General features: G+C 49.4%; 1 protein-coding gene across 1 annotated transcript in view; it reads left to right on the top strand.

The window, feature by feature from the left end:
* Positions 1-18757, top strand: part of SCARA5 (scavenger receptor class A member 5) — a 134102-nt gene that overhangs the window by 86326 nt on the left and 29019 nt on the right. The window contains exons 5-7 of the mRNA XM_070375996.1: positions 5693-5773; positions 8506-8604; positions 10444-10500. Of these exons, the coding sequence (XP_070232097.1) occupies positions 5693-5773; positions 8506-8604; positions 10444-10500 (237 nt within the window). The remainder of the gene's footprint in view (positions 1-5692; positions 5774-8505; positions 8605-10443; positions 10501-18757) is intronic.

Genomic DNA, 18757 nt, shown 5'->3' with positions numbered 1-18757 from the left:
CAGTCTGAGAGAAGTGACAGTGACAGGCACGTGGATACAGGGTGGCCTGTCCAGTCTTGGATGCTTCCCTGGGGAATCTGTGCACAGTGATGCTCGGGGCTCCTCCCAGCTCTGAGATGTGGGGGTTCCGCCCTGGTGCCCTCTGAGATCAGAGGGGTGAGTGTGAAGGTGAGCTTCAGAGCTGAGAGCGACGGGCCTCTGAGAAGGGAAAGGACTTGGCTAGTATTTGGGGACACCATGAGGAGAAAGCTTTGGCTGAGGTGGAGGAGAGTTTGTATCGAGAAGCATCAGACTGTGAGTTTGCAGAAGGGGTCAGGTTGGGAATGATTTGCAGGAGTCTCCAACAGAGAGGGCTGCTCGTCGTAGTGTGAGGGGCTTCCGAGGGCTCTGAGTTCACCTGATTTTGATGGGATCAATTGGACAGCAACAGTGGGTTATTGAGAGAAGCTGGAGCCAGAAAGGGCTCCACCCCTATGAAGGAGACAGGAAGGAAGGAGGGAGAGACAAGCCTCGGGAATCACCTGGATGAGAGCCGTGAAGGGGGTGGGGCAGAGGAAAGGGAGGAGTCCAAGCAAGCTCCAGATTGTCAGCCTGGCTTCCTGAGAACATGACATCAAGTCAGGTCCTGAGTAGTCAGATCCTGAGTTAGGTTTTCAGTAGTCATGTACGGGTGTGAGAGTTGGACTGTAAAGAAGGCTGAGCATCGAAGAATTGATGCTTTTGAACTGTGGTGTTGGAGAAGACTCTTGAGAGTCCCTTGGACAGCAGGGAGATCAAACCAGTCCACCCTAAAGGAGATCAGTCCTGGGTGTTCATTGGAAGGACTGATGCTGAAACTGAAACTCCAATACTTTGGTCACCTAATGCAAAGAGCTGACTCATTGGAGGAGACCTTGATGCTGAGAAAGATTGAGGGCAGGAGGAGAAGGAAGTAACGGGATGAGACGGTGGGATGGCATCACTGACTCAGTAGACATGAACTTGGGCACACTCTGGGAGCTGGTTAGGGACAGGGAGGCCTGGTGTGCTGCAGTCCATGGGGTCGCAAAGAATCAGGCATGACTTAGCGACTGAACAGGAACAAATAGATCTCAAGAATGCATCACCAGCAGTCAGCGCTGATTTGAAGAAGTGCTTGGTCCTCAGAGCTCCAGACAGCCTGGCCCCTTGAGACCCAGACTGGCCACATTCCAGGCTCCTCTGAGTCAGCCTGGCTAGTACCACCCGAGGACACGACTAAGCCCTGGAAATCAGCACCTGCCTTTACTAGCCACCCTTGCTTCTTCCCAGTTAATCTCTAGTAAAGGTCTTCACTAACCACTTGCTGTTGTTGTTTAGTCTCTCAGTCATGTCTGGCTCGTCACGACTTCATGGAGTATAGCCCACCAGGCTCCTCTTTACATGAGATTCCCCAAGCAAGAATACTGGAGTGGATTGCCATTTCCTTCTCCAGGGGATCTTCCCAACCCAGACATTGGCAGGCAGATTCTCTACCACTGAGCCTCCAGGGAAGCCCACACTAAGCACTTAGTTGTATCTTAAAAACTCTATCCACGTGTAGGATATTTTTAGAATCTGGCTCTTATTGAACTGGCAGGGGGGTTTCAGATGGGGCTATTCTAATAGCCATCCTCAGTAATCTCAGCATAGTTCTGATGAAGCATTTTGAAGAGTAGGGTACAAGTGGTCAGGGACAGTCTTGCCACTCACAGGTTCTCAAGCCCGTTTATATCCACCATGTCACTGAGTTCCCTTACTCCTCACTGCAAATACCTGAGGAAGGAATTTCTACTTAGATTTTACAGACCCAGAATTTGAACCCAAGATCTCCATCCTCAAATCCCACCTTCCAAGTGATGTCTGTCTCCTTGATGCCTCTCCATCAGAGTTAGTCCAAGAGATAGCATCCTGTTTTTGCCAGAACTGCTGCTGGGAAGGTCCATGTGTTGGGTCACACCCACCTTGGAGTGAATAGAAGAAATGGAGGACGTGGTCTCTAGCATCAGTGACCTGGTTGAGCCCAGGGTGCTGAGTTTCCTAGGGCAGGAAGGAGGGCAGGAAGGAGCAGGGAAGAGTGAGAAGGGGTGGAGTGGTCTGGGGGCAGGAGAGGGTGACAGCCCTGTGACTGTGATGACAGAGATTCAGGAACTGCTGTCAGCAACCTTTGCTGCAGCCTTGACCTGGCCAGGGGATTGCTGGCGTAGGCATTATAAAGCTCACTTGCTTCTTCCCCCTCTCTTTCTCTGCAGTATAATCTTAGGCGTGTTCCCGACAGGTGTGGTGTCTCGGTCCTATTGTCTGGAAGCTGAGGTCCCCATGGCCAGTCTTACTTTGTTTTTCTTCCTATAAAAGAGGAGTGAAAGTGGATCAGTCGTGTCCGCCTCTTAGCGACCCCTTGGACTGTACAGTCCATAGGTTTCTCCAGGCCAGAATACTGGAGTAGATAGTAGTAGTAGCCGTTCCCTTCTCCAGGGGATCTTCCTAACCCAGGGATCGAACCCAGGTCTCCCACATTGCAGGCGGATTCTTTACCGGCCAAGCCACCAGGGAAGCCCTGGTGAAGAGAGGAAGATGATTACAAACCGCGGTCCTCCTCACATGATCCATGCCTTGTTTAATGATTTGTGCACTTTTCAATTGTTGATTCCTTTTTTCCTCTGTTCTCATGCCATTGGATTCTTAAACCGCTGTCAACTTTGGTTAGGGTCTGAGGACAGTGCCAACTTTGGGAATGTATCAGTACATCTTGATCTTGGCCGCCTGGCTGTTTTGTGTGTCTTAACACCCTCTGATCTCATATACTCGTTCATTCGGCAAGTATTTATTGAGCAAGCATGACTGCTAGGGGGCGAGTATACATGTTTCGGTTTCCTAGGGCTGCATGGCAGAGCAGCACAACTTGGGTGGCTTTTTGTTGTTTACTCAGTTATGTCCAACTCTTTGCGACCTCATGGACTGTAGCCCACCAGGCTCCTCTGTCCATGGGATTTCCCGGGCAAGAAGACTGGAGTGGGTTGCCATTTCCTCCTCCAGGGGATCTTCTTGATCCAGGGATTGAACCCAAGTCTCCTGCATTGGCAGGAGGGTTCTTTACCACTGAGCCACCAGGGAAGCCCCTGGGTGACTTGAAACAACAGAAATCGATTCTCTCACTGTTCCGCAGGCTGGAAGTCTGAGATCCAGGTGTGCACAGGACCATCCTCCCTCTAAAAGCTCTGGGGGAGGATCTTTCTTGGCCTCTTTCTCTACTTCTGATGTTGCTGGCTATCCGTGGTGTTCCTTGGCCTGTAGACACGTCATTCCAACCTCGGCCTCCATGGTCACCTGGCCTTCTGCCCGTGTGTCTGTCTGTCAGGACACCAGAAATTGGGTTAGGACCCACCCTACTCCAGTCTGACCTCATTTTAATTAATTACAGCAGCCAAGACTCTCTTTTCAAAGAAAGTCGTATTCTGAGACCCCGGGTGGACCTGAAATTGGCAGGGACAGTTTGACCCAGCGCAGTACAGTTGGGGCATTTTCCTTGGTCCTCTTTTTTGTCTCACTGAGCAGCCAGAATGGAGAGTTTAGAATCTGGGTCTTCACAGCCAGTACAGGGATGCCAAGGGTGTGGTCCTGTCTCGGGGAGCTGGCCATTTTCTTGGGAAAAAGAGAACATGTACACTTGTGACTACAGGACATGGCAGTGTGGGATAAGCATCAGATTGTATCAAGGACATGTGTTCAAACAGGCCCTGCCCACATGTGGCAGGAATGATGGATCAGAGAAGGCTTGGCCACGAGAGTGGCAATGAGCAGCCTTGGTGGGGCAGGTAGTGATAGGAGATTGATGGGGAGGGCCCCCTGGCTCACCAGCCTGGGAATAGCAGGCTGCAGGGCATGAAGGGACAGGTCTCTTCTGGGAATGATGTGACGTCTAGCATGATGAGTGAGGCCGGGTTGATGGGGCCAGACAGCCCTGAGCTGATCCACGGCTCCCTCACTCATTAGCTGGCTGTGTGGTCATCTGAACCCAGAATGTGTGGACTGAGTCGGATCACACAGGCTAGAATCCCTGCCATGCTGGAGCCTCACCGTGGAAGGAGGCCCCACCAGGGAGCATTTAGAAACCCCTTCTTCCATCCAGGTGCTCAAGCTAGAAATCTGAACCTGATCCTGGCTGCCTCCTCTGCTTTCACCTACATTAGCCAAGGTCTGTCTCTTCTACTTCTTAACAGCCACTGACATCCCTCCTCATGGCTACTTCCCTAATTCAGGGCTCCCCTACCTCTCAGCTGGGTGCAACCTCCTCCTTAGCCTCCCTGCCTTTATTTCCCCCTGTTCCCATCCCTTTTCCAACACCGCAGCCCGAGCACTCTTCCTTGTGTGCAGATCTGGCCACACTTGTATTTCAGGTCCCTCCTGTGGCTTCTGGTGCCCTCGGGGTCAAGTTCAACACTTGCACCAGGCCTCAGAGACCCTCTACTTTCTCACCCTTCTTACCCCATCATGTGTCCCCCTGGCTTCCAATCCTACCAACTCTTACAGATCTTTAAGGTCTTATGGGGATTGTTCTCTCTGCCTGAAACTTTCCCCTTTCACTGTGTCTTAGATAGTTAAGGCTGTTATAACAATACCATGGGCTTCCCTGGTGGTTCAGTGATAAAGAATCCAGCTGCCAATTCAGGAGACTTGGGTTTGATCCCTGAGTCGGGAAGATCCCCTGGAGAAGGAAACGGCAACCCACTCCAGTATTCTTGCCTGGGAAATCCCATGGACAGAGAAGCCTGGCGGGCTGTAGTCCATGGGATCACAGAGAATCAGAACATAGCAACTAAACAACAATACCACAGACTGGGTGGGTGGCTTAAAAGGCAGAGTTTTCCTTCTCACAGTTCTGGAAGTTGGAAGTCTGAGACCAGGATTGGGTTCAGATGCAAGCCTTCATCCTGGCAATGGCTGCCTTCTTGCCACATCCTCCTATAGCAGAGAAAGCATGCTTGCCAGTACAAGTGTGAGGAAGGGAGGGAGAGAGACTGCTCTCAGAGGTCTCTTCTTATAAGGGCACTAATCCCATTATGGGGGCCCCACCCTCATGACTTCATCTAACCTTAATCACCTCCCAAAAGGCCCCAACTCCAAATACCATCACATAGGAGGGTAGGGCTTCAACACATACCTTTGATGTTGGGATGAGGGAGCCACAGACATTCAGTCCATAACACACTCCCACTCCTCCCTTTACTTAGCCACTTCTGTTCCTCCTTGCAATTTCACTGTGGATGTTACTTCTTCCAGGAAGGTTTCCCCGATTTCTGCCACCCCCACCCACAACACACACACATACAAAGGTGGACTAAGTAGAGCCCCATGTGCCTCCAAAGCATATTTTTGACACTTCCTTTCTGTAGGAGTGAGGGTTTTTTTTCTTTTTAATATTTATTTGGCTGCCTCGGGTCTTAGTTGCAGCACACGGAATCTTTCACTGTGGCCTGTGGGCTCAGTAGTTGTGGCCTGAGGGCTTAGCTGCTCTGCATCATGTGGAACCTTAGTTCCCTGACCAGGAATCAAACCCGTGTGGCTGCATCACAAGACAGATTCTTAACAGTTGACCCACCAGGGAAGCTCCGCAGAGGGGGTTTTTGTTTCCTCGGCAGGCGACCTGCTCCAGAAAGCCGTCCTCTAACCTGAGTGCCATTTGTCACCCTTTCAGGACCACCGGGCCCCAAAGGTGATCCGGGGGATGCAGGGAAAGAAGGCGAGCCTGGAATCCCTGGACTACCTGGACTTCGAGGTAATGGAGGCCCCGGGAGGGACCTGGACATACCAGGAAGGGAAGGGGCTCTCCAATCCATCCCTGACTTTCTGTTTTATTGTTGATGTCGGTGATGGGGCTCTCAGGACAGTCCCCAATTGACTCAGCTTTAGACGCCCTGTTCTGTTAAAAGACTAAGAGGTTGTTGGTGTAACGTGGTGTGTTTTAGTCTCTCAGTCGTGTCCGACTCTTTGTGACCATGTGGACTGTAGCTGTCAAGCTCCTCTGTCCATGGGATTTCCCAGGTAAGAATACTGAAGTGGGTTGCCATGCCCTCCTCCAGGAGCTCTTCCCCACCCAGGGATCAAACCCAGGCTTCCATGTAGCAAGCGGATTCTTTACCATCTGAGTCACCAGGAAAGCCCTGCTGTTAATATAAGTCAGTTAAAAAAATAAATAAGTTCTTTCTGATTTGGAAAGCTTAAAACATTTTTTAAGTAGTGTAACACTAAGATGGAGCAAATCCTTTTCCGTATAAAGTACCAGGATCTGAAGGACAAGAGTGCACAGGAGTCTTACAGCTCCCTGAACCCCAGGTTAGGGCCCCTGAGACCAGGATCATCAGAAGGAATCAAGGGCGTCCTCTGATCCAGAGCAACCCTTCAAGTATGCCACACCCCCTCGGCATTTCCTGGGTCCCCAGCACTTGACCCCTTGCTTCTGCGGAAACCACCCCAGTCAGTAGACACCCGTCCTCTCCTGCCCTTTGCTACCTGCCCTAGTGACAGCCTGGAAGGTCCAGTAGCTGACAGGGAGGATACTTTGGGACCTTCTGGAAAGAATGTGTTCTCCTTAGATGCCTTGTCTCAGGAGTTCCTGTTCCATTGCCTTATCAAACTTTGCATCCCAGCCTGTCAATTCTGGAGCCTCTGCTGTGAACAGCATTTTTCTAGGAGAGTGTAGAGTCTTCTTGGGGCTTCCCAGGGGGCAGGAGACGAAGGAGACATGAGTTTGATTTCCTGGATTGGGAAGATCCCCAGGGGGAGGGCACAGCAACCCTCTCTGGTATTCTTGCCTGGAGAATTCCATGGACAAGAGAAGCCTGGAAGGCTATGGTCCATAGGTCGAAAAGAGTCAAACATAACTGAAATGACTGAGCTTGCACACACTTAGAGTCTTCTTAGTCAGCAGTCCCCAACCTTCTCGGCACCAGGGACCGATTTCATGGGAGACAATTTTTCCTTGAACGGTGAGGTGGGGAGATAGTTTCGGGATGAGTCAAGTGCTTTAAATTTACTGTGCACTTTTTTTCTATTATTATTACTTCAGCTCCACCTCAGATCATCAGGCATTAGATCCTGGAAGTTGGGGACCCCTATTCTAAGTGATGTAAGAAAAGGGGAGGCTTATCAGGGGAAAGGTATCTGCTTATTTATGTCAGGAATCACACCTCCAAACCCTCTCCTTCCTAAATCTCTAAGGAGGCTGCAAACAGGGGAGGAGGCAGAGGCTGGTGGAGGCGGAGCTCACAGCCTGGCCTTCACTCCTGGCCTCCGCCTCTCAGCGCAGCTCCCTAAACTCAGAAGTTAAGGATCCCCAAGGGCTTCCAGAGCAGTCTTTTTCTTCCTCAGTCAGTGATGGGATGGGGGACCCCTGGGCATATCGTGCATGAGATTCAGAATTCCATGACAGCAGGGCTGTTGGCCTACAGGAATGTTATGTTAGGGGGCAGAGGGGAAAGGAATCAAGCCCTTTTCTGAGGTCTTTCCACCCTCTTGGGACCCTGGTCATTTGGTGTTTGCTGTGGAGAAATCATAAGTGAAAGGCAGATTTCTTCATGTCTTGGAAAAAGGTCAAAGAAAACGAACTAACATTCAAAGCAGGAAAGAACAATTAATTAGTTAATCAGAGTGCCCTGCTTTGCAGAGATAACTTTGGGCTTAGGTCAGGCCTCCAGGGGTGGAGGCCTCACTGGGTAAAAGCAATTGTTGACTTCTGGTCTCTATGGTGACCTGCAGCTGGTGTCACGGGCCTTGGGGCCAGGAGCCCTGGGGCCTGATAGATCAACAGCCTGTCTCACCCCAATTATTGAGCTTTTGGACTTCCTCCCTCCTTGTCAGCCTGCCATCCCCTTCTCTACACTTCCCTGTGTTTGTTGCAGGGAAGGGACCTTTCTATTTTTTTTTTTCTATGGAATGAGGAGTGATTTCATCTTCTTCCTACCCTAAGTACCAATAAGCCCTTTTCATCCAGCATGAGATGAAGCCAACCCATTAGGGCTAAGATCCTGTCTCCAACAGTGTCTGCTGTGTGACCTTGGGCAGGTTGCCTCACCTCTCTGGGCCTCAGTTTTCTCATTGGTAATACAGGTGGAATAACACCTCAGATTATGGGCAGAATTAAATAAGATACTTAATAAAAAGCGTTCAGGAAAGTGCCTGGCACATTCAAAAGGCTCAAGATATTTTTGCAAATCTAAATCTCCAGCGTAGGTAGAGCTAAAGAGAGCTCGCCCAAATGAGTTTGGCACCTCCGACATTGCTCACAATAGACTCGGACCTTTCTTTGGGAGGGATCCAGACTCATTGGGTTAAAGGTGCTGACGGGGAGAGTTTGTGTTGGCCTTTTGAGATCTGTTTTTGCAGCGTCTTTAACTGAAAAAAATCAAGAAGCAGAGGCAACAGGAAGATGCATGGTTGAGCCAGACAGTGGTCACTGAGGGCCCTTCCAGTTCTGAGTCTGAGGCCCCAAAACTTTCTTGTCTCCCCTAGGTCTGCCAGGGGAGAGAGGGACCCCAGGACTGCCCGGCCCCAAGGGTGATGAAGGGAAGCTGGGAGCTACTGGGCCAATGGGCATGCGTGGCTTCAAAGGTAACACTGCATCTCAGAGCATGCTTGCTTACCACCCGCCCCTGAACACCAACTTGGGCACTGGACTATGGACTGGGCTCAAATTCTGGTTCTGCCACTGACCCGCTGAGTGACCTCGAGCAAGTCACTGAATCTCCTTAAGCATCTGCTTCTTTTCTTCCTTTTGGCCATGCCATGTGACATGCGAGATCTTACTTCCTGGATGAGGGATGGAACCCATGCCCCCTGCAGTGGAAGCGTGGAGTCCTAACCACTGAACCACCAGGGAATTCCCCTTAATCATCAGTTTCTGCATCCCCAAACTAGAAATCCTCATGATGCCATATTTCACAGGGCTCTCATGAGGGTTACATGGAATGCATATGAGTGAAAACGCAGTAAATTCTAAAGCACTATAGAAATGCAAGGGCGTGTTCCTGTGCTTGCAGTTCAGTGACGTAATGAGAGGAAACCAGGTCAGGAGAACAGAGACTGCAAACCCAGGCTACGCCTGCCCCCAGGACGGCCAGATTCCTTACAGTTTGTCATATTCTTTTGGTCCCCCAAATAGTTAAAACTTTAAACAGTTCTCAGATTTCCACTGTCAATAGTGTTTCTTCTGACTTGTTTTCCTTCATGTTAATAGTCACCTTGTTCATTTTCAGGGGAGCCCATCTTTGCATGTTCATTTCGAGTCTCCAAACCTCCTAGCACCATTGCAGAAGAAGAAATCTGACACTCTTTCCCTGGCCTTTGCCTCCTCCCTTGTTCTCACCCCACATCAAGGATGACCTGTTGATCTTGGATCACTGGGAATTTTTATTTTACTTTCTGCCTGGTGATTAAACAGACTGAGGTTTTCCTTCCTCTTATATCCACATTTTTAAAAATTGATTTTTAAAACACATTACAAAAGCAGCGCATGCTTACTAAAAACAATTCAACAATACAGAAATGCATAAAGTCTAAAGTATACAGTGAGTGCCCTCCTTCGTGGTCTCTTAGGTGCTTACTCTTCAGAGTAACTACTGCAAACACTTTGGAGCACATCCTGCCAGACTTTTTCCCAAAAACACATTCATATTTACATATATGGTTGCCTTTGTTGTTGTTTTTTTTTTTTTTTTTCCAAAACTTGGATCACACAAGGCATCTTCCCCTGGAACTTGCTGGCTTCCTTTTTTTCATGAGAGAATTTGCCATAAGCTTTTGATTTGTAGTTGATTTTCTGGAGGCACTTGGATGGAATCCCCTGGTCTTTTTAATGTCCCCTTGAGTGGTGTCAGGACCTTTCAACTTCTTTGTAGAGTGAGATGTTAGCTGAGAAAAGAGCTTTGTTCTTTTAACCATATCCTAGGAAGGAAATGCCACAATTCCCTGGAAACTCCCTCGTGTTGTATAACCTCCTTCATCAAAAAATCTGCCCGATGTAGAACCTATGTTTCTCCTTGTAACTGAAGACCCTCCCTGCTTCCTTTTCTTCCTGCATGCTTATTAGAGCAACCTTGGATTTAAGCTTCTAAAATTTTGGCTATTTAGTAGGAATATCTTTTCTTTGTCTGCTCCCTATGGGATACCATGCACTCCTTTAAGTCCGTGCTGCGATGGTCCTCTGTGTTTTAATTAAGAGGGAAGGAAATGTCTCGGCTTGGTGCCCACCCACCCTGCTCCCAAGGAGGACTGGACAGACAGCATAACTGACTCAAGCTCTTACCCTTCCTGCCATACATGCCCTGCAGGTCTGCGGGCTCCTGCCTCAGCATTTCTCTGGTTTGGGGTTAATGTCTCCTGCAGATAAGACTTTGTTCACCATGTGGATTTATTTCCATTTCTAATGTGGGTTTTCCTCCTCTGTTCTAGGTGATCGAGGCCCAAAAGGGGAGAAAGGAGAGAAAGGAGACAGAACAGTGGATGCCAGTAAGGAAATTCTGTTGGGGTCACTGGATTCTGGGTCGGCACAGGTGTGGCTGTTGCCCCAAGCAGCCCCACAAGTTTTGGGGTCTGGAACATGGAGCCATTGGCCCTGACTCCAGTGTCAAAGAAGCTACCTACCTGCTCTAGGGCTCAGTTTGTCCAGCAAGAGAGAATTATAACCCAGGGGCACAGGCTATGTTTCCAGTGGTTGTATAAGGGTCTGGAAGCAGACTGCCCAGGCTTCTTTCTGGTTGCCTCACTACGTAATGTGTGCCTCAGTTTTCTCATCTATAGAATGGGAATTAAAAGTGTTCTTACATCATAGAGTCATTGTGAGAATTAAATGAGTCAATCCATGTAACTGGTGGTTAGGACACATGGTTAGGACTCAGTATTAATTATTAGTATCCTATGTAATACACCAATTCAGACAGACTTTCTCAAATCATCAGAGATGCTTGCTAAAATTCAGTTACTGACTTCATTAAAGAGCTTGACCTACCTGGGTGGTTATATGGGGAAAGGTGTTGAGGCTAAGCAGAAACCTGTTTGTTTTTTCCCTCTGCCACTAACTGAGCAGTGATGCTGGAGATTTCATTTGGCAGACCACTGAGTCCAGAAATGGATGTCTCTCCAACCAGGGTCCTTCCTACAGTGTTTACGAGGGAAGTCAGCTTATCTAGTTCTAACACTCTTTTCCAGGGCTTATTTCCATTATGAAGGGCTCCATGTAGAAACTTGGAGAGACTGCCAGAGAATAGCGAGCCTCCAAGCCAAGTTTCAACGAATAGAGTTTTCTAGCCAAGTTAAAAAAATGGTACCAGCACATAGTATTCTGGGGGCTCTGAAATCTACCATCTGGGTAAAGGCTCAAGCTGTTTACCCTCTTCTAAGGCATATGGGCTCTGGTGTGGGCTCTCCAGGAATCCAGGGCCTGGGGAAATGGACAGACACCACTCTAGATGCACACTTCGGACCCAATGTGAGGGTTTCCTGAAGGCTGATCCTTGGTTTCAGTGGATCCTTAAAGTGACACTTCCATCCAAGCTATGCAGGGCCAAGAGACCTTGATCTTGAATAGTACCTTCTCCAAAGTCCGTGAACCTTTATCTTGCCTCCTCCTTCCTCTGCCCTTTCCTTTCCTAGGACGGTGGTTAAGGATCCAATAGGAGAAATGTACGTGATAGCTTTTTGTCTCTCTGAAGCGCTGGGTGTACCTGAGCACAGGTATGCCCATATCTACAGGGACCCCATACGCTCATCTTCTATTGCTGTGTCGTGCCAAGTTGCTTCAGTCGTGTCTGAATCTTTGCAACCCCATGGACCATAGCCCACCAGGGTCCTCTGTCCATTGGATTCTCCAGGCAAGAATACTGGACTGGGCTGCTGTGTCCTTCTCCACACCTTACCTTGGATGCTGTAATCCACAGCAAACTATATACTTTCTAGCATTATCTAGAGTCCCTTTCACGGAGAAGGCAATGGCACCCCACTCCAGTACTGTTGCCTGGAAAATCCCATGGATGGAGGAGCCTGGTAGGCTGCAGTCCATGGGGTCGCTAAGAGTCAGATACGACTGAGCGACTTCACTTTCACTTTTCACTTTCATGCATTGGAGAAGGAAATGGCAACCCGCTCCAGTGTTCTTGCCTGGAGAATCCCAGGGATGGGGGAGCCTGATGGGCTGCCGTCTATGGGGTCGTGCAGAGTTGGACACGACTGAAGTGACTTAGCAGCAGCAGCAGAGTCCCTTTCAAGGACACCCAAGGGCTTGACTGGGAGTGTCTCAGCTAGAAGAGATATGCTGGACCATGCAGGAGCCAAAAAAAAAAAAAAAATGAAGGCAAAGGAAGGGAATCTGGATGTGATCTAGGATGTCAGTGATATATCTGAGTCACATTTCTTTGAGAGCTGGGCAAACTACTTTGTCTCTTGAACACTGCCTTGTACAGCTCTTTGCTGACTGTTGACTTTTGGTAAACAGTGCCAAAGCAGCTGAGAAGGACCCTGACATTCCCCTGTGAAATGGAGAAGTCCTGATGGGGTGGTGGGAAAGGAGGGACAGTGGAAAGATGACCTCTGAGAGGGATAGCAGAGACACCGCCCACCCAGTGCGTACCCACGGGTGCTTGTCAGACTCTTTAGCAGCTTCTCCAGCTGACTCAAGAGCAGGGGGTGGGCTGCGCTGGGCAAGCCTGGAAGAGCTGTGCGCTGTCAGTCACCATGCAGCCCATGGGGATGTTTTCATCTGTTTGCCTTGCCTCGGTGGGCCCAGCTGGGTGGGCTTTGCAGTGGGATTGGGCCCTGAAGCTGGGGGCACAATGTATAGGGGAATGGGTGTGGGACAGAGCTGAATCGCAGAGGTTGGGGGCTCCCCCAGGCATGGGCAGGGAGCCTGGGGGAAGGGCATCTAATCCACGTGGCCCTGGAGCCTCTATTCTGCACTCAGAGGCTGGCCAGCCCCTTCTCAGGCACTGCTGGTGTTTGTTTTTGCCCTGAAGGGGCTGTAGCCTCCCTGGAGCCCAGAGCTCAGATAGCTGCCCCCGACAGGACCCCAAAATGTCTCCATTGGTGATGGAGCAGGAAAGTGGGGTGGCTTTGCAGGTTCAACCCCATCGACAGGGGACTGTACATGCAGCATGCAAGGCATTAAAGACACACATAAGCATTGCAGACCCACCAGGCTGAACGGCCTTGTCTATTTCCCATTCTCAGAGGCCTGGAGTGGGGAGTAGAGACTCTCAGGGCAAGGAGCAGCGGCTGGACAGACACCCAGGCCTCGGCCTTCCCTGATTCTGGAATGAGAGGAAGGCCTCTGGTCTTTTTTTTGGCCGCACTGGGTCTTCGTTGCTGCACATGGACTTTTTCTAGTTGCTGCAAGTGAGGGCTACTCTCTAGTGTGGTGCTCAGGCTTCTCTTGTTGCAGAGCATGGGCTCTAGAGCGCATGGGCTTCTGTCATTGTGGCTCCCGGGCTGCAGAGCACAGGCTCAATAGTTGTGCACAAGCTTGGTTGCTCCTTAGCACGTGGGATCTTCCTGGATCAGGGGTGGAACCTGAATCTCCTGCATTGGCATGCGGATTCTTTCCCACTGAGCCAGCAGGGAAGCATCCCCGCCTCTGCACCTTTTTTTGGTGCGCCTCAAAGCTTGTGGGATCTTAGGTCCCTGACACAAGGATTGAACTCACGCCCTTGGCAGTGAAAGTATGGAGTCCTAACCACTGGACCGCCAGGGAATTCCCAGGCCCCTGGTCTTGAAGAGGAGGAGTGGGCTCCTTAAACAACTTCGAGGTGCCCCCACCTGGAGATAGAGGTGACAGGGCCTGAGGCTGAAGGAGGGCGATTGAAGCTCTTCGGGGCTGAGACCTGGGTCTTCCCACGGCCTCCACCCACCAGCCTGCCTCTGCTCATGCCAAACCCACACTGTAGTCAGACTCCTGGTTATGTTTCCACAGAACTCTGGTCCCAGAGGCATTCACTGGATCGCTGGGACTGAGGTTCTGAGGAGGGGCCAGGAGATCATCTTACAGAAAAGTGAGGAAAGTCTGATCCATGCTGAGTGCCTACTTCTGGAGGGGGGTTCTTAGTCATTCCTCCAGCCCAGGGCAGCCCGCCATGAGTTCCCAGGGGTGAAAGAAAAAGTTCTCAGCCCAGGGCTCCACCTTCCTTAAAAAAGGATGTGGTAGAAGAGGAACCCTCCTCGAGGAACCCAGCTTGCCCCTGAGGCCTGGAACCTTTACCAAACACCTCCTACCCTGGTGGCACAGTGGTAAAGAATCTGCCTGCAATGTAGGATCCCCAGGTTCAATCCCTGGGAAGGGAAGATCCCCTGGAGTAGGAAATGGCTCCAGTATTCTTGCCTGGGAAATCCCATGGACAGAGGAGCCTGGTGGGCCTCAGTCCATGGGATCCCAATAATCCAAGATGACTTAGCAATGAAACCTCCACCACCACCTCCCACCTTTAACAGCAAAAAGCTAAAACTCCAGCAGGTGGGGGTGTTACTATATTAAAAGGATTGATGAGAAAAAACATAGACCCCTCCTCAGGTCAGAATCAGAATTTGATGGTTTTCCTTTGAAGAAGGCATTATAGCAAAGACTTCTCAGGACCCATTTTTTAAGTCAATATTAAATTATTTTTCAGAACAAGATCTTGTAATTATTGATCCTTGTTTTGGCCTGGAGTCATAGGGTTTTAGAGTCTTAGGATTTTAGAGTCATAGGGGTTAGATGGTGTTTCAAACCATCTTCTCTTCCACTCCAGACAGCTGGACAGAATTCCCACAGTCTCCCAGCTAGGTCATGGCCAAAGTGAGGCTAAATAGAATGCAGAGCTTCTGATTTCTGCTTGATGAGAGGTAAAGGTCTTTTGTTGTTGTTGTTTGTTTGTTTGAGGCAAGGCTGGTACCATGTTTGGCTTTTGAGAGTTTGGCCAAGAACAAAAAAGTTAGATTTGCGCATCTTAAGACAGGAAGACATTTGTTTTACCCTCATCAATGGTCCATTTGCAAGAAAAATAAATAGTACTTTTGCAGCGAGGGAGTAAGTAAAGGATCTGTGTTGTTTAAGCCCCACAGTGTGGATTTCAAGCAGGATGTAAATTCAGATTGTTTAAAAATGTTTCCTCAATTAGGATTCACATGGGGAAAAGCATGCAGGAGGGGCCAGGGTGAATTCCAAGCCAGAGCTTAGCGATAGCTATCAGTAGCATCTCAGAAAAACTGAAAAATGGTTAACAGCTTGTGTGTGTTTTCAGTATGTAAGGAAGTAGGTTTCTGTGTGTTTGGCAGGGTGGGGAGCCAGTGGACACCCTGCTAAGTCACTTCAGTCATGTCCAACTCTGTGCGACCCCATAGACGGCAGCCCACCAGGCTCTACTGTCCCTGGGATTCTCCAGGCAAGAACACTGGAGTGGGTTGCCATTTCCTTCTCCAATAGTGGACACCCTAGCATGCAGTATATAAGCTCAAAATAAGTTATCAGGATGGTGGTTTCTAGACAGTTCTTTTCCATCACTGCTGAGATGTCTCTGTCTCTGCTTTAACCAATTCTCAATGTTTTGTTTTGTTTTCTGGCTATGCCTCACAGTATGTGGAATCTTAGTTCCCCAGCCGGGGTTTGAACCCATGCCTCTTGCCGTGGAAACTCAGAGTCTTAACCACTGGACCGCCAGAGAATTCCCTCTATCTCTCTTTTAGGACCTGTGTGTGTGTGTGTGTGTGTGTGCATGTGCGCTCATTTGGATCGCTTCATTTGGATCTGACTCTTCAAGATGCTATGGACTGTAGCCCTCCAGGCTCCTCCATCCATGGGATCCTCCAGGCAAGAATACTGCAGTGCGTTGCCATGCCTTCCTCCAGGGGATCTTTCTGACCCAAGTCTCTTTTGTCTTCTGCCTTGCAAGTGGGTTCTTTACCACTATCACCACCTGGAAAGTCCCTCTTTCAGAATATAGGATGCAAAGACCATCCACTGGAGTCTATGAATTGCCTTCCATCCATCCCTGTCTCTGGAGATGCCAGGGAACCTGTCTGGGATAGTGTAGCGCCAGAAGCTAGCATTCTTTCAGACCTGAGGGACTGAATTTGTTGCAATAATGCTTCTTTCAGACCAGACTTTTTATGTACACTTATATCTATTAGTCCAACTATGTGCACATTTTATTCCTGGTGCAACTTTACTACCTCAGCAACAGCATGATTTGAAAGTAAACCACACTTCCAAGTTAAAGTAGGCACTCACTCAGGACTGCTAACCAACTAGCCCACATTTCACTTAACTCTCCAGTCCTATCCAGGAGGCATAAATCATGTGCCTGTTAGAGAGATAAGAAAGCTGAGGAAGAGGATAAGGAGCCCGCCCCCACCCAGCGGCATTCATCCGGGGCAGAGTCAAGACCCAGGACGGGTCTGGAGTCCACTAGCAGTCCATCTTGGATTCTCTTTGATTCTCGGATTCATTCTCTCTGGCCTTTGACCTGGGGGTCAGCATGGGGTCCTTGTGGGCCTCTCTCCTTAGTGGGTTTAATATGAAATTGCTAATTTCTTTCTTACCAATGCTCATTGTTTAAAATTTATTTTTATAATTGAAGTTTAGTTGATATAAAATGTCATATGTTATAGATGTACAATATAGTGATTCATAATGTTTAAACATTATACTCCATTTACAGTTATCCCAAAATATTGGCTCTGTTCCCAAGCTGTACAAAGCATCCCTATGTCATACCTAATAGTTTGTACCTCTTTATCCCCTCCCCTTGTCTCGCCCCTCCCCTCTTCCCTCTCCCCACTGGCAACCACTTGTTTGTTCTCTGTGTCATTGAGACTGCTTCTCTTTTGTTATACTCACCAGTTGTATTTTTTACTTATTTTTTTAGTTTTTTAAAAAAGTTCTCGATGTGGATCGTTTTTAAAGTCTTTACTGAATTTGTTGCAATAATGCTTCTGTTTTATGTTTTGGTGTTTTGGCCCCAAGGCATGTGGGTCTTAGCTTCCAACCAGGGATCAAATCTGCACCCGCTGCATTGGAAGGTGAAGTCTTAACCACTGGACAGCCAGGGAGATCCCTAGTTGTACTTTTTTAGAGTCTCAGTTACTTTTAAGAGACTTTTCCCCATCTCAGAGTTTGTTCTTTATTTCACCAAGCCCTCACTGTCTCACCTGCTTGGGGGCTTCTGGGATCGGCCACACTAAAGTCTTCATGCCTGGGATGGGGGCTCTGCCTCTGACAGCAACACTTCCCCCCTCACGGGCTTTTCCTGTTCTTCCTGACTGATTGTGTTCAGTTTCTGCCTTTGTTCATCCTTTCTCTTTATCCTCACATAGTGTCCCTGACAGAGGCAAACACCACAGAATGGTGGAGATGGAAAAGTGTTTTTTAAATGTTTCTTCCCTTCCCTTTATTTTTGGTGATTGAGAACACACGGAGATACAAAACTCACTCAGAAAAATTGTCTCGCGGCAAAGCAATGGTTTTTCCAGTAGTCATGTTCAGATGTGAGAGCTGGGTCATAAAGAAGGCTGAGTGTCGAAGACCGGATACTTTCAAACTGTGGTGCTGGAAAAGACTGTTCAAGGGAACAGTCAGTCTCTTGAACAGCAAGTCTTGAGAGTCCCTTGAACAGCAAGGAGATCAAACCAGTCAATCCTAAAAGAAATCAACCCTGAATATTCATTGGAAGGACTGATGCTGAAGTTGAAACTCCAATACTTTAGCCACCTGATGCGGAGAGCTGACTCACTGGAAAAGATCCTGATGCTGGGAAAGATTGAGGGCAGAAGGAGAAGGGGAGACAGAGGATGAAATGGTTGGACGTGAGTTTGAGCAAATTTTGGGAGATGGTGAAGGACAGGGAAGAGTGGGGTGCTGCAGTCCCCGGGGTCACAAAGAGTTGGACATGACTGAGCAACTGAACAAGAAATACCACTTCGGGTGCTGGCTGGAGCAGAGTAGGCAACACTTGAGAGAGAAATGAGCACAAGGACGGAAGATAAGGAGTGCTGGGAACCTGGTAAGAACTGAGCAGACACAGGCGAGGCCTGTCCTGAGGGTCAGTAACCCAGCCAGCACAGCACAGAGCCAGCTTGGAAGGGAGTCAAGAGGGCAAGGGATTCGTCTCACTTCTGTCACAGAGAAAAGGTAGACGTGTGGAAGGAAAGAAACGCTTAGGGAAGAGAATGTCGGTTATTCACTTACTTAGCGAACATTTGCTGGGCCTTCGCTGGAGACCGGGCCCTGGCTGAGGGCCCCATGAGGAAGGCCTGTCCTCACCTTGAGGAGCTCAGAGGCCGGCAGTTGAGAGGAACACGCAACATTCCTCAGAGAGCATGGTGGGGGCTGTAGGAGACGAATGTACAAAGGGGGTCACTGGATGATGTGTCTCTGATCCAAGTCTTGAAGACCAAGTTGGTGTCCATCTGGGGCCTGGAGAAGGTGAAAGAATTCCAGGTAGAGAACCTCACGTAAAACAGCAGAGCACTGTCTGATTAACCCAAAACGTTCGGTGCAGCAACCTTGGCAGGAATCGAAAACTGAGGCCAGGAAGGCATCTGGGGATCCGTGGACAGGAGGTCAGGCTTGGTCTCTGGGCAGCCAGGATGAGCGGCAAGCAGCGTGTGAAGTGGCAGCAGTGGGAGGTGAACAGCCAGGTGGAGGCCCAGCTAGAGGCAGGACCCAGGCCGGGACATGAGCCCCAGCCGTCCACAGTGGCCCTCGGCACCTCAGCCGGAGCTGGCGCCCGGCAGGCTGGCTGTGCCC

The sequence above is a fragment of the Bos mutus genome, chromosome 8 (genome assembly GCF_027580195.1).
Source record: "Bos mutus isolate GX-2022 chromosome 8, NWIPB_WYAK_1.1, whole genome shotgun sequence".
NCBI lineage: Eukaryota > Metazoa > Chordata > Mammalia > Artiodactyla > Bovidae > Bos > Bos mutus.
The sequence above is the reverse complement of the archived record's forward strand: the minus strand, read 5'-3'. Positions and strand labels throughout refer to the sequence as shown.